Source organism: Strix aluco, chromosome 3 (genome assembly GCF_031877795.1).
Source record: "Strix aluco isolate bStrAlu1 chromosome 3, bStrAlu1.hap1, whole genome shotgun sequence".
In the NCBI taxonomy this organism is placed as follows: Eukaryota; Metazoa; Chordata; class Aves; order Strigiformes; family Strigidae; genus Strix; species Strix aluco.
In genome coordinates, this window is record NC_133933.1 from 53,491,440 (window position 1) to 53,517,221 (window position 25,782).

At 41.0% G+C, this 25,782-nt stretch overlaps 1 protein-coding gene across 5 annotated transcripts in view; it reads left to right on the forward strand.

Moving 5' to 3' along the window:
* RPS6KA2 (ribosomal protein S6 kinase A2) overlaps positions 1-25,782 on the forward strand; it is a 310,220-nt gene that overhangs the window by 272,192 nt on the left and 12,246 nt on the right. For all 5 annotated transcript variants that reach the window (XM_074818602.1, XM_074818604.1, XM_074818605.1 and 2 more), the window contains 5 exons: positions 638-763; positions 16,635-16,724; positions 18,208-18,366; positions 20,585-20,746; positions 25,029-25,105. In XM_074818602.1, the coding sequence (XP_074674703.1) occupies positions 638-763; positions 16,635-16,724; positions 18,208-18,366; positions 20,585-20,746; positions 25,029-25,105 (614 nt within the window). The remainder of the gene's footprint in view (positions 1-637; positions 764-16,634; positions 16,725-18,207; positions 18,367-20,584; positions 20,747-25,028; positions 25,106-25,782) is intronic.

Here is a 25,782-nt window from a genome sequence, read left to right on the forward strand (position 1 = left end):
TTTCCAAAGGGGATATGAACTAATGATGCCATAGCTAATTCTGTACCCTTCCATAAATAAAATCAGAAATTTAGAAGTCTTTTCCTACTATTTTCACTAGTAATATATTTTCTTAAATTAGGTTGGCTTAAAATAGTAACTTTTCTTTCACAGACAAATCATAATTAAGCGTATCCTGGACAAGACCTCCAGTGGTCTGGAGGCACACCCCGTATGTGGGGTATCTGTTCTGAAGATTATGAAGCTATTAGTAGTTTATAAGTCATCTGGCCCCTCAGTAATTAGAACTAAGTTTATGCTGTCAAGATATGTGACTTTGTCAAGGGATTTGGGCCCACAGTTTCCTGTGAATTTCTAATAGGAGGTGATTGTCTGCATTCTATAGTTTAGAAAATCACTGCTTTTTTGCCATTACTTCTACATGGACAACTCCATCTTTCAGACTGAAAAAAGGTGAAAAGGGAGGAGACACACTCGTTTAAGTAGAACTTCAGATTTTTAAACTGGATATAGAAAACCTCCTAAGGACAAGAGAGCTCTGTGAAGGAGATGAGATCAAGCACTTCCTTTAGAGGCTAGTCCTTGCTTTTACATAGCCATGTCCTGATGACCTTGTTTCTTTTGTCTTTCCCTATAGCAGTTACATGGGAACAACATTCATTTTACAGATGGATACGAGATCAAGGAGGACATAGGAATTGGCTCCTATTCAGTGTGCAAGAGATGCGTTCATAAAGCTACAGAAACAGAGTTTGCAGTAAAGGTAAGAAAGCTTTCTGGTAAATGCCAGAAATGTGGTTGAGACTGCTCTACCAGCCTGGGCAGCAGTGCAATCAGTGGATATTTTGTTGGCTTATTTCTTGTTTGGTCGATGTTGCTTTTTTTTTTTCTTTCTTTTGGAAGATGGCAGATTTTATGGTAAGCCTTACATGATTTCTCACACCTTAACCTCATCAAGTAAAATTTCCAGATGGAAAAAACCTTTACAGTGTTGCATGGAAATTCTGCTAATCGTTTCAGCCTTGCAAGCTAGATAAGATTTTTAACAGACCCTACATTGAATCATCATAAATAAACAATAACATATAAAATGCTTGCAAAGTTGAAATAGTATTTTATTTTTCTTTATCAAGTTCTTTACTTCTGACACTTTGTATTGTAATTAGATTTGTCAGTGAAAACCATGATCCTTTCAAAAACTCAGATTTCCTTTTGTCTCCTTGACATTCAACACCAACGTGCTACACAAAGAAGCAAAAGGCAATCTTCAGCAGAGATTTAAAATATTAATTCTGTGGAATTTAGTTGGATATTAAGGACAAGTCAGTGAACTTCAAGCAACACTACATAAAACAGAGTCACCGCAGCTGCAGAGGCCAGGAAGCTGCTAGGATGTAGGTATGAAGGAACCTTTTCTGATAGGGAAGAACTTCAGCAGAACTGCTTTGGAAGGTCATGCTCAGAGGACTAAGTCACAGTCTCTATTAAATGCTATTGAATAAACAGTATGCAGCTATTACAGAGGGCAGAACAGGCCAGTGTATGTGGCAAGTGGTTGCAAGATTACAGCTCAGAGAAAGAGTTCCAAACATTCATTTTTCTTTAAGAAAAAGTTGTAGCAATTAAAACACTCATATGTTAGAAAAGTATTTCATGTTTTTGTTCTTGTACCAAAAAGAGACAACATTGGATTAAATGAGGAATTAGTATAATGAATTTGAAAAGACACGGACAGTTAAGTCAGATACTTTCATTCTGGGAACAGGTTGCCTAAATCAGCAGACAAAAAGTAGCTCCTTGAAATCAATACATAGAGAAATGTATTTACCAAACTTGCAGTAAATGAGGGATTCTAGCCAATTGCCACTCTACTTTTCTTGTTTTAAAACTTTAGAAAAGATATGTAAACTGAGCTTATAAATGAGATTGTGTCTTTGCTATTAAATGAGATGATGGAAACTTAAAGAAGTGATCCAGACTGCAGTCCATGAAATAAATGAGCTGCAGGTAGTCAATATAATAATATTAAACCTTCTATTCAGTCTTATTTTCCGTTACAAGACTCTTGATAATGCAGTATCCACTAAAGTTTTGGTATCTCCTCAGGGTGGCCACAAAAATCAGGAAACCACTAATAACTGACAATCTGTTGATGTCACTATTCAAATAACGGTTGATTTTTCTAGCCTACACCATAATTAGGAGCATGGACCTACTAACAGTTCCATGGGCTTGTGCATGAACATGCTAGGATTTTAATTTCTAATGAATCGCAGAATTAGATTTTTTCCAGTGTCCAGGTCATTTGTCAGCAGATGTCATTGTTATAGTAGGTATGAGTTCTGTGTAATTAAATTACATCTGTGATGAACAAAGTGTATGTTAAAGTAATAACTTCAATATTTTATTTCTATCAAGTATTGCTGACAATTTTATCAGTGTAATACAGTGTAATACAGCCAGCACGAAACCAAAATAGAAAGACCTCAGCCCTCTAAGATGTCTCAGTGCCTGAATCCAAGAGGATTCAGCACCTACTCAGCAACTGGGGCTTTGGAGTACCTCAGAGGATCCAGAGCAAACTCAACACGTGGAGGGACTCAAAACTCCAGAAGAGTTTAACACTTTCATTGCTAGGTTTATGCTCTTTCTCATTTTTATTAACCTTTCCTCTTTTTATTCCTTTCTTCCTCCACTTCTTACGACTCTTTTCTTGTCATGCCGATATATCTTGATTTTGACTACCAGTTTAGGCAACACATGAAGCATCTCAATTTCTGACACAGTGTGAGTCAAATGTGTAGCACAGATTTGGGGTTGGAGACAGTTGGTACTGTCTTTCCAGCACATCAAGTGCTGGCTCTTTGATTATTATTCTAACCAATATATTAATTTTACTTTTCTTTCAATTTTATTTTTATTTCATATTAAGATTATATCATTTAGTAGCTTCTATTTAGTAGCTTCAATTTAGTAGATTATATCAAAGTAGCTCTCTTTCATAAAGACTGCACAATGCCACCCATTTCAAGTAATTAGGTAGCACAGGAGTTGCAACTGATATTATCATAATTATGTATCAGTCCCTTTTGACATGCATCCTTTAACCCTCTCTATAAAAATCACTGTAATTAGACTCTTTTGATTTCTTCCAGTAACTATAATTTTCTCAGTGCTCCCTAATACATAACATTCACAGGAAAACATATCTGCAGTGATAGTTTGTATGATAGGCAGCAGCCCTATTTGCCTGGCATTACCTCATTAAAACTTCCCTAGCGGAAGCCAGTGACAGGGAAGGAGTTAAGGAAATGACGTGGTAGCATCACCGCAGGAAGGAACACATCATGTCTCTGGGTAAATAATCTCTTCATGGAGACTGCCACTCACCAGGCCTTATTTCCTATTGCTGTGTAGTGCCATACTGAGACGGCAGAGTACCAAGACAGAGTAACTTGAGTCAAGAGCTACAGCCAGAAAATCCACACAGAAAAACAAAATCTTTCCTAGCTGAGAAGCAGAATATATATATTAAAATGCAAAACATTTCATACCTTTTCCTTTTGCTGGCCATCTGCAACTAATTTGGGGCCATCTTATAGAGATAATTAGATGTCTGGCAGTGCAAAGTTCTTTGCTGATGTTGTAAAAGCACTTGAACTGATCTAGAATTTCGCTTGTTTCAGAGTTCAGTAAGACTAGGTACATCACTCACTGGGGTGCTTTTGGAAGTCCCCATAGACACCTCTCTGCACCTTTAGGTGCCTAACTACCTTTGTAAATCCAATCACTGAACCTGCAGAAGAGAATTTTCTTGCAACCTGTTCCCTGTTCTGTGTCATCTGTAAAAATGAAATGCTAATAATAAACTCTAAATCTATTTTAGATGTGTCCTCAGGCTCCTAAATACAATATTTAAGAATTCAGACTTACATCTCCACTTTTCAAAGCATTTCAATACCATGCAACAGAAAACCTTGTAGACAGCCAGATTTCCTGCAAACTGAGTCTACCCTGAAACTAGTAGCCACCTACCTGGGTCAGTGCAGGTAGATGTTAGTTTAGCAAATCATATCATGTTCTACTGCATGTGCATACTCTGAAGTACTTTTAAAATTTGACTCTTAGATCTTTTTTCCATCTCTTCCCAAGTGAAAAACAAATATAGTTATGAAATACAAGTACATATATTGTTCATTCTTCTGAATGCTTTATAAGACTCTGGTGTAAAGAAGACAGCTGGGGAAAAAGAGTGTTTCTCCTCTGACAGACCTCTCAGATTCTTCTGTTAGAATATTGATCATCCTGACTACAGCAGGCATCATGATTTTTAATAACAAAGGGAACTGGCACTGTCGATCACAATTACAAGCTTCACATGGGTGTAAATGTAATAGTGAGGTCAGAAGCAAAGGAAAATCAGATCAAACTATTTCAGTCACATCAGTATCTAGAGAAAATAAGTCAATTAAGTAAAAGAATGATGCTAGAGCAGATGGGAGGGATTTCTGTGGATGGAAGAAAGCCTACAATGGAAGCCTAAACAGATTAAGAGCTCTCTTTTGTAAAACAAAGGAAATGCTACAGTTCAGAGTTCTTGGTGAATCAGATTTTTCAAAACCTGCAAGAGATTTGATGCAATTGGTGTATTCCAAAAGTTTTTCTTTACTTGAAAACGTTGCACTGGCTTCAAGTTTGGATCCTTACTTGTAGTGAAGCTTTCAAGCTGGATTTTCAGATGTGTTTCTTACTTATGCCAAATTAAGTATGTTTGAAAAGACCTGATTGCACCCCCCTTTTTCTAAAGGTTTCTTTGCTTAGATTGACTCTACCCCCAGCACAGATTGCTGGTAGATAACAGCCAAAGTAGAAACTGCTGGTGCTATGGCCTGTTCTACTCCCAATATGGTAACTCCAAGCATTGCAGAGGTGGGTGTGCATAGGGGCCAGCTTCAACAGCTTTGATGCCAACTGTTTTCTTCTCCATGTTAGAAGAATATCTTACTGGTTAAGCCTTATAGATTTTTATTCCTTCCATGTTGTTAGAGCTAGGGGGAACAACTGGGTAAAAGGACAGGGTATACATTTCTCCCTCCCTTGAAGAAGAAAAACATGCAGTAGAGATGGTCCCAAGTGACAAGTCCAATTTTGGAGGTACCAGTATTACAGTGGAATTTGGATCTCGAAACACTTGTGAATTTCATGACTTTTTCCTATCTCTCTAAGCTGCTAGCCTGCTGTTTGGCTCCAAATGTTCCACAGCTGTGAACAAAGCCAAATTTTGCCATCTACATCTGCCTCTGGGATAAGGGTTAGTTTGTGATAGAGTCCTAGTAAATCCTACAGTTCATATATAATTTTGGTAATTACGAAGCACTGAAAGTACATCTATCTCGGCATGTTTTGGTATGTGCAGACTGGAGAGAAGGTGCATTTTAATTAGCTATAAAAATGCGATACCAGTGAACTGATGTCAACATGCTATCAATAAATAGATGTCAGTAACTTGTGACAGCTGGTTTTAGCAGGCCTGTGTAATCAGACTTGCTATATAATTCTATTTATTTTCTAATAATGGTGAGTGACATAGTGACCAAAAACTATATGAATTCCAGAGTTATTTCATAAGTTCTTTAAACTTCATTTTCCTCTTCCGTTGATGTTCACGGTCTTGGTTTGCTTGTTTTTAGGTGGTTGCCATAAGTAGATACAATAGCATGCTAGTCTGAAGGCAGGATCTTACACAGGGTTGTTTAGTTGGCTCTGAAATATTTTCTCCATAACCTATATTATGGTTATGTCAGGAATTCAGTGCTGAATGCAGAAAGCATGAATGACAAAAAAAAGGTAGTCTTCTAAGACTGACTGCAGTGTGGTGCACTCTTTTGCAATTCTTTTAAAGAAAGTAGGATTCCTGAGCACTTGTAGGTTTATTTAATGAAACAGGAAAAGGAAAAAAAAAAAAGAAGAAAAAAGATCAGTCCAAAGGTCATCAAGTCTCCTTGACAGTTAAGGTGTCTGTAGAGCTAGAGACATTTGCTTAGATTTGTTTCTCCTTAACCACAGAAAGTCACTAAAATGACTTTCCTCTAAAGTGAAACAGACTGTGAAATTTTCAGGGGAGGATTTGTGTCTATTTTTGTCTGTCTGGGAGGTACCAAGTGTCTGGTGTAACATGGATAAATATATCAGTATTTTAATAGGCAAGTCAATGGGTTTGCTGGATAACTGCAGATTTCTTGGCCCTGAGCCTGCCAGCTTGTCAACACCAGCAGGTACCCATTCACTGATTGACCTTTCCTCCCTCTGCCTGCACCAGAACATGGTACAGGGGTCAGGCCCCAGGGTATGTGCAGAGATCTCTGGGTCAGAGCTACTGATAAATGTATCCTCTTTAAATTTAGCTGTGAAATTTAGCAGAAGTTACCTGCTGCTGGAGCAGAGCAGTAACAGGATTCTGCAAGGGAGAAGATGGGCTGCATGGGTATTGATCAGATGTTGAGGTCCTGTCTCAGTTCTCATTCGATCCCTAGTCACGCAAACTCCTCTTGACTGGATGCCACTCTTTGCTGGGTAGCTGTTACAGTAAGGTTTGCGTGAATATGAGTATGGCTCTATCACACCTCACGCTCTGGGAGAGAATGGCATCAGGAAGAATATAATGTGATGTGAAGAAAACCCATTAAAAAACCTGCCACCCAACTGAAGGGAAATGGGAGTGATAACTATGACTCCATAAAACTGTCCTGGCTCTTCCCCAAGATGGCTTATCAAATTATCTATGAGGAGTGTATGTCTTGTCTCTGCAAGATCATACTGATGATTCTGAAAGATACTTTCCAATATTTTACTGAGAGAAAGTATCTCTGCACTCTCTCCAAAAATTTTCATTCTTATTTGCTTTCATTCCCTGAATGATATGTAATGCAATATACTCAATTAATTCTTAGGATGGAAATAGAAAGATCTGAATACCAGCATCAGACAAGCATTGCATAGTGTTGCTAGTATAGTTAAAGTTTTATTAATGAAATTGAAAATCAAATCTATAGATTTCTGTCTTACTAACATGCTTGCATAGAAGTTGGTTTTGCCTGTAGTACCTGGGTAGGACTGTTAAATCCTGTGGGACCATGTGCTATTTTGGTATCCATGGTTTAAAATAGAATATAAACAAATTAGAGGAAATCTATAGCAGAAAATATGAAAGAATTACAAGGCAAGCTCTATCAAGAAAGCTACAAATATATATGATGTTAAGACAGACAAGAGTCCAGTGGGATACAATCAAAATCTATAAATATCTCTTAGGTGATATAAATGACGGATGACAACCATTTGGCTGCTAAAGACAGCAAGACAAGACAGAATGTCTTGAAGCTAAAATAGGGAGTTTCAGAAAAAAAAAAGTCTGATGGTGAGAGCAGTTGGTAAAACAGACGCTTCAAGAAGATGACCAAGATGTCCTCCCCCTCATATGCAAAGAAGTTGGATCTGTCATATTAATGGAAATGGAGCCTTACAAAATGCAGAGTTAGAGGTATAAGACCCCTTCTTAACCCTGATAAACTACAGAGAACACTTACCATGTTCTCCCATGAAATTTGGTTTATAAAGCTGAGATTCTGGAAATTCTGATGTCCAGACACTTCAGTAAAAGATGTTTTTCACTGTCTGAAAGATACTTAAGCCGGTAGCGTGCCAGCAGATTCAATAGGCAATAAGGTGCCACACAGAAGATACAGGCTTCAGAGCAGATTTACGCTCAAATCTCTGTGCTTTGGATTTGCATAGGAAAGGCTGTTTTCCAGAGCGCTCTGCAAAGAAGCCAGCATGAAAAGCCCTAGACTCCAACTGGGATCCATGACAGATATGGTAAGAGTGCTTACAAACAGCATGGACTGCTGTCCTCTAGATATGATGGAAAGATAAAATTAGTTGCAGTAAAATGGATGAAGTAGCAAAGGAGTGCAGTGGAGAAAGTTGTCTGTAAGGATCTTATGTCTGATATGTGAGAGTATTTTGAAGGTTTTCCTGGTTTTCCCATTTTTAGCAACTTCATCAAAGGGCCTGACCCAGGGACTGCTGTGTACAATTTCACTCACCACAGCAGGAGGCAACGTAGCATATTTTATATGCTGTCCTCATTTTTTAAGATTCGGGTTTAGTCAAATACCTGCAAAGCTTCAATGAGTCTCACTTTTCTATTGTCGTGATTTGAGCATGTTCAGGTTTCTGCCAGATACTCCCCCCATAGAAATAAGTCAGTTCTCCAAGGAGGCACTGCTCAAATAGGCAAGACCCTGCAGCTACAGCTTCAGAAAGGATGGGCCAGTACAGAGTGCTAGGCTCTGCCCGAGGAACTTGGGAGAGGAAGCAGGGCAGAAAGCCAGGAGTGCCTTGAGCACTTTCTACAAGCAACAAGCTTGTTTGTAGCAGCCATTGCTGGCTGGTGGCTTTTTGGGTAAATGGGATTAAGGCACTGATTAAGTCTTAACAAAATAAACAGAGGAGACAGATAGAAATAGAGAAATATGTGCAGACCACCTCTTAAACTCAGCTTCAGAGCAAATCTTAGATGTGCAGTGGTTGTACATCCCCTCTGATGTAAGGATTCCTGCAGCCTCCTTCCCATTTGGTCACAAAGCTCACAGTGCCTCTCTCCTTCACATGGCTGAGCCTCTGAAGAATGTGAGATGATGCTATTTCACTGCTAACTAGATCTTTTCTGAGACTTAGGATCAGGCAGCAGTTTTTCTACAGCTTAGTAATATCATGTTTCTCGTCTCTAGCTTGCTTGCCAAATAACTAAGTATTTTGGACAGAATTTGGACCTTTGTGGCTCTGTTTCTCTTTTGGGGCCATTTAAGCCATGTTTCTTGTATTTGTCTTCCATATTGATGTAATAATTTTCCCCTTTTATAAGATCTGAGTATGATATACTGGTTTCCATCCCTGAAGCTTTTTGTAAAAGAAGGTGGGAGTAGCACTGCAGTCATTTTACAGACTGAAAACTCATCAGTCTGATCCAAGGATGTGTGCTAGGTCTGAGCAGAGCAGACTAAAACACAGTACAGAGCCTTTCCCACTGAGCTGTTCTGCCTCTGAAACTGCAGACATGTCTCTGAAGTGAGCTTTTGTGTTTCACAGGTGATATTGGAACAAAATTTGTTAATGTTTCTGCGTTGCTTAGCAAATGTGTGCTACTGTATAAATGCTAATTAATAAGTATTGCAGTTGACAGGAGTGCTGTCAGCAAACAGTGGCAGCAAGTGGGCATGCTCTGTGTGTAGAAAGTTTAATGTCTCACCCACACAGCTTGATCTGATGGGCAGTGCTTATTTCAGAAAAGTTTTTTTATTAGCAAGTATTGCTAATTAGGCCTGTTTCTTTTAATATGCATTTCACTATTTTTATGAAAGATTTAAGCATGGATGGGGGGAATGAATCTCTAGAGCTAATCAAAACTCATAGCACAGCAAATAGTCCCTCAGAAACTATTAAGCTTGGAATAGTTCTCCTTGGAGACATCTTAAGTGTAACATTATACCATGTCCTTTTAAATAATGTTAGCCTTTCTGCGGCGATTTTCATCCAGCTTGAGTAATTTCACATCAAAAAAGGAACCAAATTAAAATAGATGCTTGGCATGAATAGGGCTTATTTTTAGTAGTAAATATTACTGGAATGGAAACCTGTACATTTTCCAGCAGCACAGAACTGCAGAACTCTCTCTCTGTGACACTCTCATCGGAATTAATATCGTAGATGAAACTGTCAGATTAAAATCTCTGCATATGTTGTTGCACCTCCTTTCTTCAGAAGGATGTGAGTCCCACCTACAGTCAGTTCCACCAGTGGTGCCCCGAATTTTCAAGTATATCATAGATATGGTGTAGACATAATGTGCAAAGGGACACAAAATTAATTCTTCCTTTGCTCATACCTCCTCTCCCAGAAAAGGAAAGAATTTCTACAGGGAGTATCGCATCACACGGTGTTATATGGCTCTCTTCTTAAATGTGATTAACCCGTGCTTACACTCCAAACAGGCTTTAGAAAAAACTTCAAAGTATGTAATAAAAAATAAAGCAGCTTTAAAAAGTGCATAAAGCTCTCTTTCTCCTTCATGCTTTTTCCACAAAGACATTGTAAGTTCCCTGGTGCTGGTCAAAAGGCTCTTTAGGTAGTTCCGCTGTCTAAACACACCGGCAGCCTCAGCTGTGTCTGGTTAAGGTATTGCAGTGCCCATGTGTCTGCTGGACCTGCTGGACTTTCAGCTGCTGTAGCCAGAGCAGCAGGTTAGGACTGTACCAGCGGCTCAGCTGCCTTGGTTCAAACGCTTGTATCTCAGTTTCAACTGCTAGGAAAGGTCACTTGGGGCAGTTGAACAAAAGGCAGACGCTGGTCCAATTTGGGACTGGGGGCAAAAAGGGCGGCCAAGGAGAGCTATGCCTTGTGCCCCTGCAGCACGACCCACCAAAGCTCCTCAGTCAAAGCCCCACAACCTACTTATTATCTGTGCCCAGGCTGCAGGGTGTACTTTAATGCCTCCCAATGTTTGTGGTTGATGTTGTGAAATAAATCCATTAAAATAAAATGGAGAATTTTTGCTGCAGTCCATGTGAGTGGCACACACCACAGTGTTAAGGGTTAAACCACAGTGCCAGTATTAGGTACATTTAGCTTGACTTTCCCAAGAAGGGGCTACCATTGCCCATTTTGACTGATGTGATTAGACAGAGCTTTTGTGTCTTGTTTCACTTAAGGGGAAAAATCAAGTCAGAGCCGAGAAGATGTTTTTGTGCAGTCTTGTTTGTTCATTGAAGATGCACAAAGTCCTTTCTCCCCAGCGCAGGAAGACCCAACAACAGACAGCAGTTTCCTCACTGCCAACTCCAGCTTAGCCTGGCCAGAGCCCCATCCTTTCTCCTAAGGCCCATATCACTGCTCTTCCCATCAGTGCATCTGATGTTTCTTTTCTTTCTTCTCACTTTGTTGCTTTTCTCTCACCCTTTCCTTTAGGCTGTTCATTTTTCAGACAGCAAAGGCAGTTAAATTGTCACCTCCTACCTCCTGCCTTTTTCCAATCTCACAACCGTAGTGATGGAGAACTCCATGTAAGAAAAATAGCCGTCCTCCTCATGCAAGGTCACTCAGGTTAATTTCGGCTGTTTGAAAAGGCAATTTCTATTAACGGGGCTAATTCTGCCCAAAGCGGGTTAGGGAGTGCTCACACATACCATTTCCTTGACAGGGCTGTGAAGGCTGTAAGACCCAGATGGTAGGTGGTATCAAACAGCTGAGGACTGTAACATCTGCTAATGGCATAACTAGATCCAGAAGAAGAAATTTATCTACACAGCTGGAGGCACGCAAATACCTTCACAAAACTGTAACAAGCAAATATAAATATATACTGTCTATGTAGTTGCTGTAGATCAATACAGAACTGTATTGCTACTCTCTTTTATACTCATCGGTCCACTCTGGCAAGGCTGAAGACATTGAAAACCCATTAGTAAGGGAGAATCGGGTGATTTTTTTCCATGCAAAAGACTTGTAGGACTTACAAAAACTGGCCAGACACCTTAATTAGGATTCTGAAAGTATTCTCTCCTGATCCTTTCTTCCTTGATACAGTTCAGCATTGTCCTCTGATGGAGTTTTACTCATTTTAAAATATCATGAGGTTCTTGCCCTAAATTCCGCTGAAGAAAATGCACCTTTTCTTTCAGCTAGTCAGTAAAATACACAAAGGATGTGATAGTCAAAGAACAAACAAGTCTCCTATTAGAACAAAGGATGCTATTGCATATGCTGAGCTCATTTTACTCTGGAATTGTTTCACCCACTGTTTAATACAGATGAGTTTCTAAGCAATTCCTGAGTGTCCAATACATAGAGAAAAGTCTGTTTGTTGAATGGCTCGGTTTCTTATTTTTCCAAAGGACAATAGAAGAGCCCTGTGCTTCATAGCTCTTCTCTGCCAAAATACAACAGATCTCTTGCTACGTTTTCAGTTAAGTTATTTATACATTATAATGACTTTCTGAGTTGGTGTTCTTCACCACATATCTACAGAGAGAAATAGAGAAGTAGCATAATTGCATATTACTCAAAACCTCAGGACTAGTAGCAGAGAAAATCTTTCCTTAATTTTGTAACAGCGGGTGTTTATGTAGGCATTTTAGTTGAGTTCAAATCAAAATGAATTTCCTAAAGAAAAGACATGATTCCTTGCACAGGAAGAGCTGCAGGAGGTTCATGGGCTGTCACAGAGAGGAATAGAGAAGAGTCTGTCTTCATGCAAAACACAATGTCTCAGAGGAAACAGAGTGACCAGGGTAGTAAATGCTCTTTGTTACCACAAAAGATGTATAGAAATTACACAGTTTTGCTCAGCTTTTAATCAGGGTTTAAGAGTGTCATTGCCTATCTAAAATTCAGACAGACATATTTAGCTTGCCAGCATCCAACAGTAGAGCTTGAAAGCTACTAGATAGGAAAACAATTAACTGATTAATAGTAATATTAATTCTGACAAGAGCAGACACTGTGTCACATGCTGTGGCCATGTGTGGTCTCATGTAGGAAGTCTGATGAGAGTACAGCAGTTCCTGTATCCCAATCTGTAACATTAAATGTTTTTTTTCTTTCTAGCATTGCAGCTTTCAGTATATAGGTAGAAAACAATCCAGAGCCTTTGGTCCTCATTGGAGCAGGGTAGCCAACAACAGGCTATCTTTGTGGGGTCTCTCTGGGCAGCCTGAAAGCATAGCTCTGAGAGATGTTGTATTAAAATTGAGGACCATACCAAACTGCTACATTGGTTGTGTGTGAAGTGCCACGTATGCTGTTGTCCGGTGTACACAATCTGCACTGGTTGAATTCAGTGGACAAAGCTAAAACCTCTCCATATGCAGAGGTGGACTGACAATAAAGCTGATCTTTTAAAATTAGAGATAATTAAACTCTAAAGCAGGAGAAGGAGTAAGAAACAGTAACACAGAAAAAGAAAGTCAAGTGCCTGGTATGGGTGTCTGCTCTGGTAGTGGTTCACTGCCGATCAAAGCCCACTGGAAAGAACGTCCGTGTCCCCACTCTGGGAGAGCCCAGGGGGCACCAGATCTCAGTGCAGTGGGAACACAGCCCCAAGGAGCCAGCAGATGCTTGCCAGGTCCCCCCTGGAAAGGACCAGCAAGAAGAGTGCCTTGGTTTGTTTCCAGGAGGTAGAGTACAACCACGGTTAGACTTTGTAACGCCTCCCTCACCTTCTCTGGCAATCTCACTCAGTGAACACTTTTCAAATTACAGTCGAGGCTGCTTCATATATCTTGGCATTGATCCACTCCAGGAAGGGGGATATGTGTGTAGATAACATAGCATTGTGGATGAAGTGTTCGCAGTGATTTTGGACTCTGCCCAGCAGCCTGGGTGTTGCTGTCTGGAGAAGAAAGGAGTTACTGCTCAGGTACAGCAGAAGAGACGTGCTTTTGCCAGGAGGCCAAACAGCCCAGCAGCTGGATGGTGAGTGGGAGGAGAGTGTGCAGAGGGTGCCATGCCGGGGCTGCCTCTGTCCTGCCTCTCTCCTGCCACATCTGCACAAGGTGCTCAGAGCATGCATCTTCTCCATGTTATGTACAGCAACACTCACTGAAAATCAGAAAGTACAGCTGCACAGAAAGCTCTTATTTAACACCTGTCTGGTGAAACCACTGCCTTTTCACTTACATAATTTAATTCATTTATTCTGATACTTTTTGAGAATCTCAGAACTACTTATGAATATCTCTGGAAGTCCACAACGCATCTTCCTTAGCCCTTCTGTTCGATAAGGAGCACTGGGCCTGCATTTTACCACAGCTCATTTTGGCACTAAGCTGGGCCAAGATTTGCAGGTGTTCTGGGGATGCAGCATCTCATGTTGTGATGCAGACTTCTCTGAGTGCAAAAGGAGGCAGCAACCACTGGTTGAACCACCCTGACACAGCAACTTCCATCTTTGGAAAATCTGGTGTGGGTTTAACAACACACAGAAACAATTTCTGAAGAGGAAGACCAGGAGAATCAGGTATCAGAGTGGAGCTGTGGGGCATATTTAAGGAGCTGCTTTGGCCATTGCAGCGTGTGAATGAAGAAACTCTGCATACTGCAGCCAGTCTGAGCTGAAGAGAGATTTCTGTGAAAGTTGCAGCAGCCACCTCCTTTGCTGCTTTATTAGTTGCAGACCAGGTGGAAGTCACAGGCACACTGAAGAGAGGCACTGTCAGGGTGACAACTTCTCACTGTGGAGGAAAAAAATGGTTCTGCTCTGTTCAACCAGACTGCACAGGGACTGAGAGGAATTTGGCAGGTCCCTTCACAGCTCTGTCAATGTTTTCTTGTGTGGCTTAGGGCAGCTTGTCCATTTAATCACTGTATCACAGCTTGTGCACACATTAAAGCAAAAAGCATGCATATTTAGCAGCACTGTCTTGCAATTTATGTTTATATAGCATATTGAGAATTAGAAGCATTACATATCATCTACTGCTGTTGCTGCTAAATCAGGAGCAGACTGCTTCAGGTTATGTTATTTTGAGCTTTGTGTCAATAGCTGAGACTATTTTTAGTTCAGATTTTTTTTAGGCCATATATATACATTTATAGTCCTGCATTATTAATAGATGCTTAAAATTTTCCGTAGCTCTGGATATTTCCTTTCACAGGAAAATACAACAGAAAAGGAATCTGGAATATATTGCTTGCTACAGTACCATATGATAGTAGTACTTCACACAGTGGTAGTAGTACTTGCTGCAGTAAATTCTGCTGGTTTGTACAAGGCAGACAGATCCTAACAGGGGCATGTGTGTGTAACTCCATTAACTTGACAAGAGCTATATTAATTTAGCCAAGGAAGTGGCCATGAGGATCTTTTTATATGTTAGAGTTACTGGTTGAGTGGGACACATTCAGTCACTTTGGTTGTATTTATGAGGAGTCATTCAATCGGGGCTTCATTGGCTTTTTGAGAATGTCTCAATTAAACTGGGAGAACAACAGTATATTCTAAGGAGAAATTGCTATTAGAATTTTTTAACTCACCTGTTTTTGAGGTTTTTCCTTCATTTGTTCAAGTGTGGACAACAGCCATCTACATGCATCAGCTCCCTGTTGCACCTTCACTTGTCACACTGCTATTAATTCAGAATCAAATAACTGATATGGTTTCAAATGCATACTTCAACCGTGGACAACTACTGACCATTATTATCACTGCCAATGCATGCCAGTCATGATGACTACAAAACTTCTGATATGTATTCAAGTATGCACTATTATAACTGATGCATAAAATTCTAGACATGTACTTAAATGTGTATCGCCATAATTAAGTCATAAAAAATGCATGCAAAAGCAGTCAGTCATTTATCTTCATTAACAAATGAGATTTTAAAAAAGTTGTTTCCCTGCAAACACCATTGTTTTAAATCTGTGCTCTGTCCCTAGTTCTTAGAGCTAACCACATTTAAGGTTGGAAGCCTTGAAGTCCAAGCCAATAATGGAATTATGATTTTCTGAAAAAGCACCCATTCCTCTTCGGTAAACCTATTATTCCAAAGTACTGTGCTGTTCTCGAGCAATAAGAAATTGTGCCAAAATACTGTACTCCTAATGAGTTTCTAGTGGAAAGTCTTCTGCCATTCCCTGTGCAGTTGCATTTGAGATTCCAAAATGCAGAGATCTCCCTTGGGTTTTTTTATAGCTATTTCTTATTTCATGTTTATCACTTAAATCTGCAAAGTGAGAAACATTAATCAGTGCTCTCAACTGGGCAAATGATCAAAGCTCTTTGATTGACATCCCAAATATATGTAATAGAATCATTGACGAGAAGTTGGTGCCATCCTAACAGGTTTTACATGCAGTGATGCTCTCTAAGAGCAGGTGTCATGTTTTTTCTGAGCCCTGCTGCTATAAAACTAAGAAGTTTTAATGTTTCACTATACTCCCTGATAAGGCAAAAGATGCTGAATACAAAAAAGTGATATATAGAGCAGATTTCTTTCTAGCTTAGGAATGGGCAGCGTTTGGTTACATGGCCAAATGCAATCTCTGGCGACTCTCTTTTCATTACAACAGCATGGCCCAAAGAGCCAGGTGATTACCAATAGCTTCAAGTCAGATATGCCCTGATGGTAGATGTCTATACTTCTTCATTTCTGACAAACCCACCTGATAAGTAATTTCTATTAATTTATCAGCAGATATGCAAGTATATGCCAATATTATGAATGTATCCATTTTTTATGTCAGAGGTAATTTTAAAACTATTATTATTTTAAAACTCTCCAGGTTGTTTGATTTCTAAATGATACTTCTTATAACTGCCATTATTTATGGGCAAACAAAACTGTAGGCATCAAAAAAACAGGCCTACGCCTTCAGAATCTGAACTAATTATTGCTCCATCTGCTTTGGCATATAGTCAGCGTGGCTCTCATTTGCAGGGTTTGAGCTGTCCTCTCCTAGAATAATGATTACTAGAAGAATTTTAAGTACTGATTTGTTTAAACTGTAAAAATTGCTTGTTTTTTGCTTAGTGCTGCTAGCCAGTATCTTACTACACTGTGCTTCATTTATTCCAGATAATTGATAAGAGCAAGAGAGACCCCTCAGAAGAAATTGAGATCCTCTTGCGATATGGACAGCATCCAAACATCATTACTCTTAAAGATGTGAGTAGTCTTTGAGCACTTCAGCATTAAATGATTTTCACCTTATGGTCAGGCTCACCTTCTACTCTGTGTCTGTAAAATTCTTCAGTTGATGGTCAGAGCTAAAGTCAGACCCATTGAAATTAAGGAAAAAAATGTGACTTAAGAAATTCCTGGATAGCAGTTGAAAAGCCTGATCAGGTTATACATTCTCCAATTATTGTCTAACCAACTGCAGATAAAAGCAAAGGGGCACAGTGCTGGAGAACAACAAAATGTGTTTGGTTTTGCATCACTTTTCAGAAGTTTTCAGAAGTTTCAGAAACACCTTGTTGGGTGTTTTGGAGCAAGTTGCTGGGCATGCACAGTGGTGCTGCTGGGCAGGGCTACTCTTTCATGAGCAGCAGCCATTCCCATATGGCCTCTGGTATCTGCTTTGTTGGGTAGAGGAGAGCTCACAAAGTCACTAGGGTTTCCCTCAATAGTGTTTTAATGTCAGGGAGTATTTACCTTCTACTCAAGCAGCCTGAGAAGATATGAAGATATCTTTCTTCAGCATTTCACATGAAGAAGAGTCCTCACTATGCTTACATGTGGTATGACCTTTAGCCGGAGATGTTTTACTTACACTGCCTGCAGTCTCACCTAGGATTGTCCACACTATGTCAAATTCTGAATTTACGGAACAAAATCCTACTGGTGTCCGTGGCCAGTAGGTTACAGTTCGGACCTTAGAGAAGTATATAAAAAGTTTCCAATCACATGCCCACAGGAAAGTCTCACCTAATTCCTAGGTGTTAAAGAGTGTCTTAAAATCTGTGCGAAAAAGGTTTTATATTCGTTTCCAAAATCATTTAGCATTGATGACTGTAACACTGTCTATTATTGCAGTCCAGATAAAGGATTATGACATGAAAATGGCCATCTTCCAGTTTAGACAAAAAAAATTCTTTTACCCCATGCAATTGATGTTGAAGGTAAAAACACCTTGCAGCTGATGTCAACAATATATTCACCAGAATTACAAATATAAACTATATGATATAATTGAAAGCAGGTCTTGGCCAACAGTATAATACAGTTCATTTAGCTGATCATGAGTCAAAGCGAAATATTGATATTTGAAATGGCAAATGTTACCCTGCAGAGAGAACACTACTGCGAAGGAGGCTTGGGTGACAGCCAGTAGACATTTCAGGCTGTGTGAAGTGATGCTGCTTTTAGCAGCTTGGTCTACTCTGCTGACATGATAGCAGATCAGGAAAGCTGCATTTCTGTGTGGACAAATCAGCAAGCTGCCACAGACATGAGAAAAAAGTAATGATTAAGTCATTTTATACGGTTTCCTTTTCTGTTGTTAAGCATAATAAGCACATTTCCCACACGTTAGCTGACATTTTCTTCTTGCAACATCTCACACAAGCAAGCCAACACTGTGATTAAAGGACTAACTGTCACCAAGTTAATGGATCCAAAATATATATTTATTCTATTACTCTTCCAGGTCTATGATGATGGGAAATATGTGTACTTGGTGATGGAGCTGATGCGGGGAGGTGAACTCCTGGACCGCATTCTTCGGCAGAAGTGTTTCTCAGAGAGAGAGGCCAGCGCTGTGCTGTGCACCATCACCAGGACTGTGGACTACCTGCACTCTCAGGGTGTAAGCATTGCTTTTTGGGCTATCTGCATCAGCCTTCTTAAAAAAGGACTTTTAGAAAAAGCAAATAGCTGTGATTTTGCTTCTCTGAAATGTAAATACATTTTTTAAAAAAATATTTCTCCATATTTATAATTACATTTCATTTGCGAAATAGGGTCATGGACTTTTTAGCCAACTGAACTGCAGTATGTTGAAGTGGTATTTTCATCCCCAAATTACACTGATTTTCAAGTTCATGTACCTTGTTGAGGTATTAGCTGTTTACTTTTTATCACAGTCATTATTGCAGTAGCTGATCTTTTTAACAGAATTTAAAACAGGGTAGCTGAATCAGCAGATAAGCAGAAAATCAAATGCTCGGCTTTCCAAACAAAATAGTGGTTTGAGCAGCTGATGAGAAAGGTTTCTGACATGCTGTTAAAGAGCTGGCTTTTAAAATCTAAGCTTTCTATATATGGCGCTTTGAAAACCTCTCCTTTTCCACTTTTCGGGGACAAGCAGTTTGAATGACTAGTCAAATATTTGCTGCTTTTTCTGTTTCATGGTTAAAACAAGTGCATTTTGTGCTTGGACTTTTGTTTACATGATAGGTTTTCAGTCCTGCTATAACCAATGGAGGTTGTTTTCCCACTACTGAAATGCAGCACCTCTGGTAAAACACACAGCCACTTGAAAGTTGCATGTCTACAGAAAGAATTTTTGTGAATACATTTTGAAATGAGGAAAAAAAGATCCCTCCCTTCAGGTGTGAGCCGCTCACATGGGCAGTCGCCAGAAGACCCTTACACACTTTCCTTCTCTGATGGTTGTATTGGGTTTGCGTGGCAAGGTTTTGGTAGCAGGGGCCACAGGGAAAACCTGTGAGAAGCTGCTAGAAGCTTCCCATACATCTGATAGAGCCAATGCCAGCCGGCTCCAAGACAGACCTGCCACTGGCCAAGGCCGAGCCCATCAGCAACGGTGGTAGCATCTCTGTGAGAACATATTTAAGAAGGGAAAAAAACTGCTGGGGGAACCTGCAGCAGAGAGAGGAGTGAGAATATGTGAGAGAAACAACCCTGCAGACACCAAGGTCAGTAAAGAAGAAGGGGAGGACATGCTCCAGGCACCAGAGCAGAGATTCCCCTGCAGCCCATGGTGCAGCCCATGGTGAGGCAGGCTGTGCGCCTGCACCCATGGAGGTCCATGGTGGAACAGAGATCCACCTGCAGCCCGTGGAGGACCCCACACCAGAGCAGGTGGGTGCCCCTGAAGGAGGCTGTGACCCCGTGGCAAGCCCACGCTGGAGCAGGCTCCTGGCAGGACCTGTGGCCCCGTGGAGAGAGGAGCCCGTACTGGAGCAGGTTTGCTGTCAGGACTTGTGACCCCGTGGGAGACCCACACTGGGGCAGTCTGTTCCTGAAGGACTGAGCCCCATGGGAGGGACCCACGTTGGAGCAGGGAAAGAGTGTGAGGAGTTCTCCCCCTGAGGAGGAAGGAGCTGCAGAGACAAAGTGTGATGAACTGGCCGCAACTTCCATCCCCTGCTCCCCTGAGCCGCTGAGGGGGAGGAGGTAGAGAAAATCAGGAGTGAAGTTGAGCCCAGGAAGAAGGGGCGGGGGGGGTGGCTGGGGGAAGGTGTTTTTAAGATTAGATTTTATTTCTCATTATCCTGCTCTGATTTGATTGATAATAAATGTAATTCATTTTCCCCAAGTTGAGTCTGTTTTGACCATGATGGTAATTTGTATGTGATCCCTCCCTGTCCTTATCTTAGTCCACAAGCTTTTTGTTATATTTTCTCTCCCCTGTCCGGTTGAGGAGGGGGAGTGATAGAGCAGCTTTGGTGGGCACCTGACATCCAGCCAGGGTCAACTCACCACAGACAGGATTTCTTCTTTGCCTTTCAGCTGGCCATCAGGTTCCAGGAGACTCTGACGCCAAGGTGTTTGTACAGCAACCCCCTCTGACCACCCTAGGAAAGGTACCCCCCCACCGAGCAGCAGCCTCCATCTTAATACACCAGCGGAGGCTGTCAAACGTGTTCTTTCTGATCTTAAGAGACATTAACATTTCTTTTCCCTTCATTTGCCCAAGGCTTTTAAGCAGTTTTTCTCCAAAACTTAAATATTTTAGGCATGAGCTCTTGACCGACCTCAAACAGCAGACCAGAAATGGCAGCCAAGCCTGGATGCTCCCTGACCTCTCCTCACTTGTTACTCATTGCTTTCTTGTTAAGGTGGTGCACCGAGATCTGAAGCCAAGTAATATCCTCTACATGGATGAGTCAGGAAACCCAGATTCCATCAGGATCTGTGACTTCGGGTTTGCCAAGCAACTGAGAGCGGAGAACGGGCTGCTCATGACTCCCTGCTACACAGCCAACTTTGTTGCCCCTGAGGTAGGATCACATTTCAAAGCCGTGAGTAATGAACATGTTCTAGGAAGCAGTCCTTTTTCCCTTTCCCTTTTTCTCAATGCCTTTACAAGAGGAGCAAGGCAGAAACCAGGCTACTGGCACTTGCACAGCCTCTGTTACCATAAGTTTCCTATTCCTGGTCTTGTCAGGCCAGTTGTTTTTCTCCAGATGGAAGTCAGTATCTGTCTCAGACTGACATACACAATGACTTGGCTCATTACTAGGATAAATACTCTTTTTTCAGTAGCTGCTTCTGCTCAGCTTCCCCTCTAGTGCACTGCGTCAGAACGGAATAAGGCTTAAGAGGAAAGTCTTGATGTCAGGAGTAAGACTCAAAAGAAAAATCCATGCATGAAATCCTTACCACGCTGACATCAGTGGGAGCTTTATTGTTAACTTCACTGAGCTAAAGTAACGTCTCTCCACTTGGGCTTTCCTAGTACCAATCCCCCTGTTATGGGGCATGTAGGAAGGGGCTGCTTTCCCATTTTTACAGACAGGGAAATGGAGGCAGACCAAACAGCTTGCCCCAAGCGCAGAGAGAGGTGGCTCTGCATTGCTGGCGAGTGCTGTTCCTTCCATGCAGTCCCACAGGAGTGGGTTTGGGTCCCACAGCTGTTTGAATGGTTTGGGCTGTTTGCTGTATTTGACCCCTGAGACGTTCATAGCTGCTTCCTTCCAATGAAGTAGCAGGAGGTTAATTTCCTGGGTAATCATCCATTTCTTGGAGTGATGCTTATCAGAAATTTTAGTATTTGCAATACACAACTTCAAATGTGTGTCTTCCTCTGCTTGTTATGGTCCTTATAAGAAAAATACAAAACTATTGCCTTTCAGTACTTCATCTGCCCTCTACTGTCAGATACCACTGTCTCTTGGTATCATTCAGCAATCTTTTCTTCCCCATAACTGTCCTCCATCCAATGTTCATCTGAGTGGTATGTAACTGGGAAGAGAAAAATGGGATGATCTTTCTGTACAAGGGCCTTTCATGATACTAAAAGTTACAGGAATCACAGACTTCTAGCATCAGAAGGAGAATTTGTTAAATTGACACCATTGCTGGGGCAGTATAAATTCAAAGCAGATTTTCTTCAGAAAAAAATCTTCCATTGCCAAGACAGATTGGTTTGTTATTTTATTGCTGTTTGGTTGGGTTTTCATTTTAGAAACTAGAATGAGCTGTTTAAAATTTATCCAAATATGTAAAAAAAGTTCTGTGGCACCACAGCAGTTGCATTTCTAAACCAAAAAAATAATCATGTTTTCAATATTTAAAGCACCCAGATTTTCTCCAAGATACAATGTGCTTAAAATAGGTGTAGCTATTTTTCATGATGAGCTGTTTTGTATAGTGTTTGTAATCACAAACATTGCCAGCCCAATGCAGTTTCAGATCAGACTATTCTGATTTGAACCAAAAGCAGAAATCACGCTCCCAGACGTTTGTGATGAGTAAGACAGGTCCTGCTAATGCAGGAGACGCTGGAGATCAATTGAAACATTACCAGAACTGGCAGAGAGCTTACATAAAGCCTTAAGTGCTTTCACATTTTACCTGTGATGTAATACTGCCCTCCAGCCTGGACTTGACTTTCATGTTCCCTGCCTGAGCCCCGCTGCGACGTCTGCCGTACACCCTTGAAAGTAAACAAGAAGGCAGAAAGTCAGCTGAGCTGATGGCACAAGAGGACAGTGGCAGAGGAAGAATATGTTTGACCGCTTGGATCCTCCTTGATTTTGGAAGCCCTTCCCGCGGGGTCCGGCTGAGCACAGGAGTGGGGTGAAGGCTCTCCGGGCAGGGGACGCGCTGCCACCTGGTGCGAGTCGCGCTGCGAGCGGGGAGCGAAGAACGAGGCCGGGTCCAGAGGGAGAATGCAGCCCACCATTTCCCTGCTGATGCGACAGGGCACTTCTGGAGAAAGTAAAAATATTTTATTCTGCAGTTTTCTTCCAAAATCCATGAAGAACTACTGTTTTTGCATTTGGAATTATGAGCTTGTTTATTCGCTGTCATACCCATACACATCCCTGATTGTGTCACAACTGAGAAAAGCCTATATTCGTAACATTGTTAATCGAATAAATCGAAGCCTATAGAAACAAAAGGGGGTTGGATAAATATCTGAGCCATTATCAGAATTGGATGGACCCAGAGGAAGTTTGTTCCTTGTCACCACAACACCCTGCCATCTGTGGCACTAAGAGCCATCTCCTGCCTGTATTTCAGATCCCAGAAATTTCTTGAGGTGACCTAAACCCCTTCATGGGTGGTAAATTCTTCAGCACCCTTTGGAGCAGGACACCACTGCATCTTTTGCAAAGCTCTTTCCCTGACTGATTTATTTCTAACACACGTGCCTGTTACTCTTTGATAAAATCTGCCCCCTAGATCAAACACTAATCTTTTTGGCCAAGGTTTCCCACACTCCTGCCAGCTCAGTGTTCTTGCTTTAACCACAGTTGCACAGACCTGCTGGATACATTTTCAAATAGCGGTGACACTAACTGATAACTCTTGCTAGATCCTGTGGTTATCTGTGGGGTGAAGTTGCTGTCAATAAAAAGTAATTGCCAGCAAAGCTTTCCCTAGACACTGGCACAGAGTGAATGTCCCTGTTATCTAGCAGCGTTCTTGCAAACTGAATGATAGAACACAGCAACACCTGCCCATCACAGTGGCTGTGTAACCACTTGCTTAATACCCTGCTCCACTAAATATCATCACTGCCCCATTTTTCTGACATTTGCCTTGGACTTGACTGTCCTTGGTTATTGGAGGAAGACAGTGATGGCAATGAAAGAAGCAAGGACAATGGCCACACCTAAAGATAAATGTTGGATATTCAGTCTCTCAGGTGAAGCAAGAAGCAACTGACTTTGTCAAATAGCAAAAAGGTTTTTCCCATAAAAATTATCATTAATAGAGGGGAAATGAATGCAGAAACTGAAGAAACAGAAACAAACAAAACAGCCAGAGAGTGTATATATGATGTGCAGGAGAGAGAGGCAGAAGTAGGATTTTATCAGTTTTGTCAACAGGAGTAAATGTAGCTTTTTTTCCAGGTAGCAAATGTTCGCTCAGCAGCATACTTGGCAGATGGTTGCTTTACCACTCATCATTTGTAAAATCCGTTGAGGCAAGATTTTCTGAAACTTTTTTTTCCTATCAGTCCTTTCTGTGATAGACTTCAGATAGCTGAAATCACTCCTTAGTAATAAGGCTGCAGGTCAGAGAAAGACTTGCTGAATTTGTACATTCCTTTTTCATGTGCTTTGCAAAAAATTAATGTATCTACTGATCCATCAGCAGGGGACAAAACTCTCCTTATATGTCAGAACTGAATAAACAGAAGGGTAGTTTGCTTTTACAAGCAAGTGGAAGATCTGGAGGTGGTCCCTGAGCTTTTCTGAGCCAAACAGAAACGAAGTTCTTCCCCTAATCTCAGCAATGCTGCCTCAGTTAGTGGCTTCACTTTCACTGGGACCTGCACTGACTCAAATAGACATTTCTTCTAGAAAGCACTAGCATAAATGAAATCTAGATTTTACCCTTACTGCTATAACTCGTTACCCTGTACCAATATTGAACCTAGTGGTCAGATCTCTGCTGAGTACCATGGGTCTTGTTTTTCCCATAGGAAAAAGGGATCAAGTTTTAGCCTGCAATCTGTTAAGTCCAGTCTAAATGTGGCAACTTCTCTTAATACAGAAGTAAGTAAGCCTTTTAGTTTTCTTTGCAGTTGTCATGCATCTTTACTAGTCTGACATTAGGTACGTGTTAGTGTGCATCCATTTGTTGTATCAAATCCAAAGTGAGCTCAGACATGCCTATCATGCTCAGCCCTATGCTGGTTGCATTCACAGTGTCCTTGGTAACTTTTATGTTAGGAGGATATGTTTCAAAGTATTAACAAACTTTTTTTAAGAAACATTTTAAAACACTGAAATGTTGACTGTTTTGCTGTGTTAGATGGTCAGAGAGGCTCCCAGAGCCTCCAACAAACTGCACTCATCTCTGTCACTGTGGAGGTGACAGATGTGCTGGGCTTGAACACCAACCAGCTCATTCCAGCCTGGGCTTCACCTTGCTCCACACCACTACTGAACATTTTGATCCTGAGGCAGCCACCTGTTCAAGCCAGATATGCAGTTAAGCCCTGGAAACAGATACGACCACTAATCGATGCTTTTTGAAGATCAGAAGCTAAAAATTCAGGAATGCAGATTAACCTATTTTCATCTTTCTCTTTCCTTCACATAGGTCCTTAAACGCCAAGGTTACGATGCAGCCTGTGACATCTGGAGCCTGGGGATCCTACTGTATACCATGTTGGCAGGGTGAGTGAACAGGTTTTTCTGGAGCCACAATCTCCAGTGGGCTCAGCACTTCAGCACTGATTCACAGATAGAGATGGCAAATTGCCTGGCCTCCTTTGAGAAATGTGCTCAGTTGTACGAGGCAAGAAAATAGATGCCAAGACTTAGAATTAGAATAAGTTTTTCCAGAACACATAAATATCTTTGATACTTTACAAGTTGTTTAGGTTTTTATCAGCCTGTGCCTGTAAACTGCTCTGAGACCTAGACTCCTAAAAGGCTCACTCACCACTTAAGCAGTGCAGAAGTTTTACACTAGGAGAGGAGCATAGGAGTACAAAGAGCCATATCATGTTCACCTTATCCATAAAAGGATGTTCATTCATTTCTGTTAATACAATCATTCTCTTCAGCTTCATTCTTCATCTACTGTTCTTATCGAGGTTCCTGAGCACCTTTAAAGGCTAAAAAACCCCACCAAACATAGTTTTCAGGTGCTATTTGAAAAATATGCTGCAGAAAGGACAGAAAGTAAATTAACAGACCAGCAAGAACAGCAACAGGAAGCAGGAACTTTTGGGGGGTATTTGGCAAAAATACCCCTACTAATGTGTTGGCTAAAGTTAAATACTGACACAAGAAGACCCAGAGAAAGAGACAGATTGAAATAAGCAGTGAAGGGTAGGAATAAGATATGC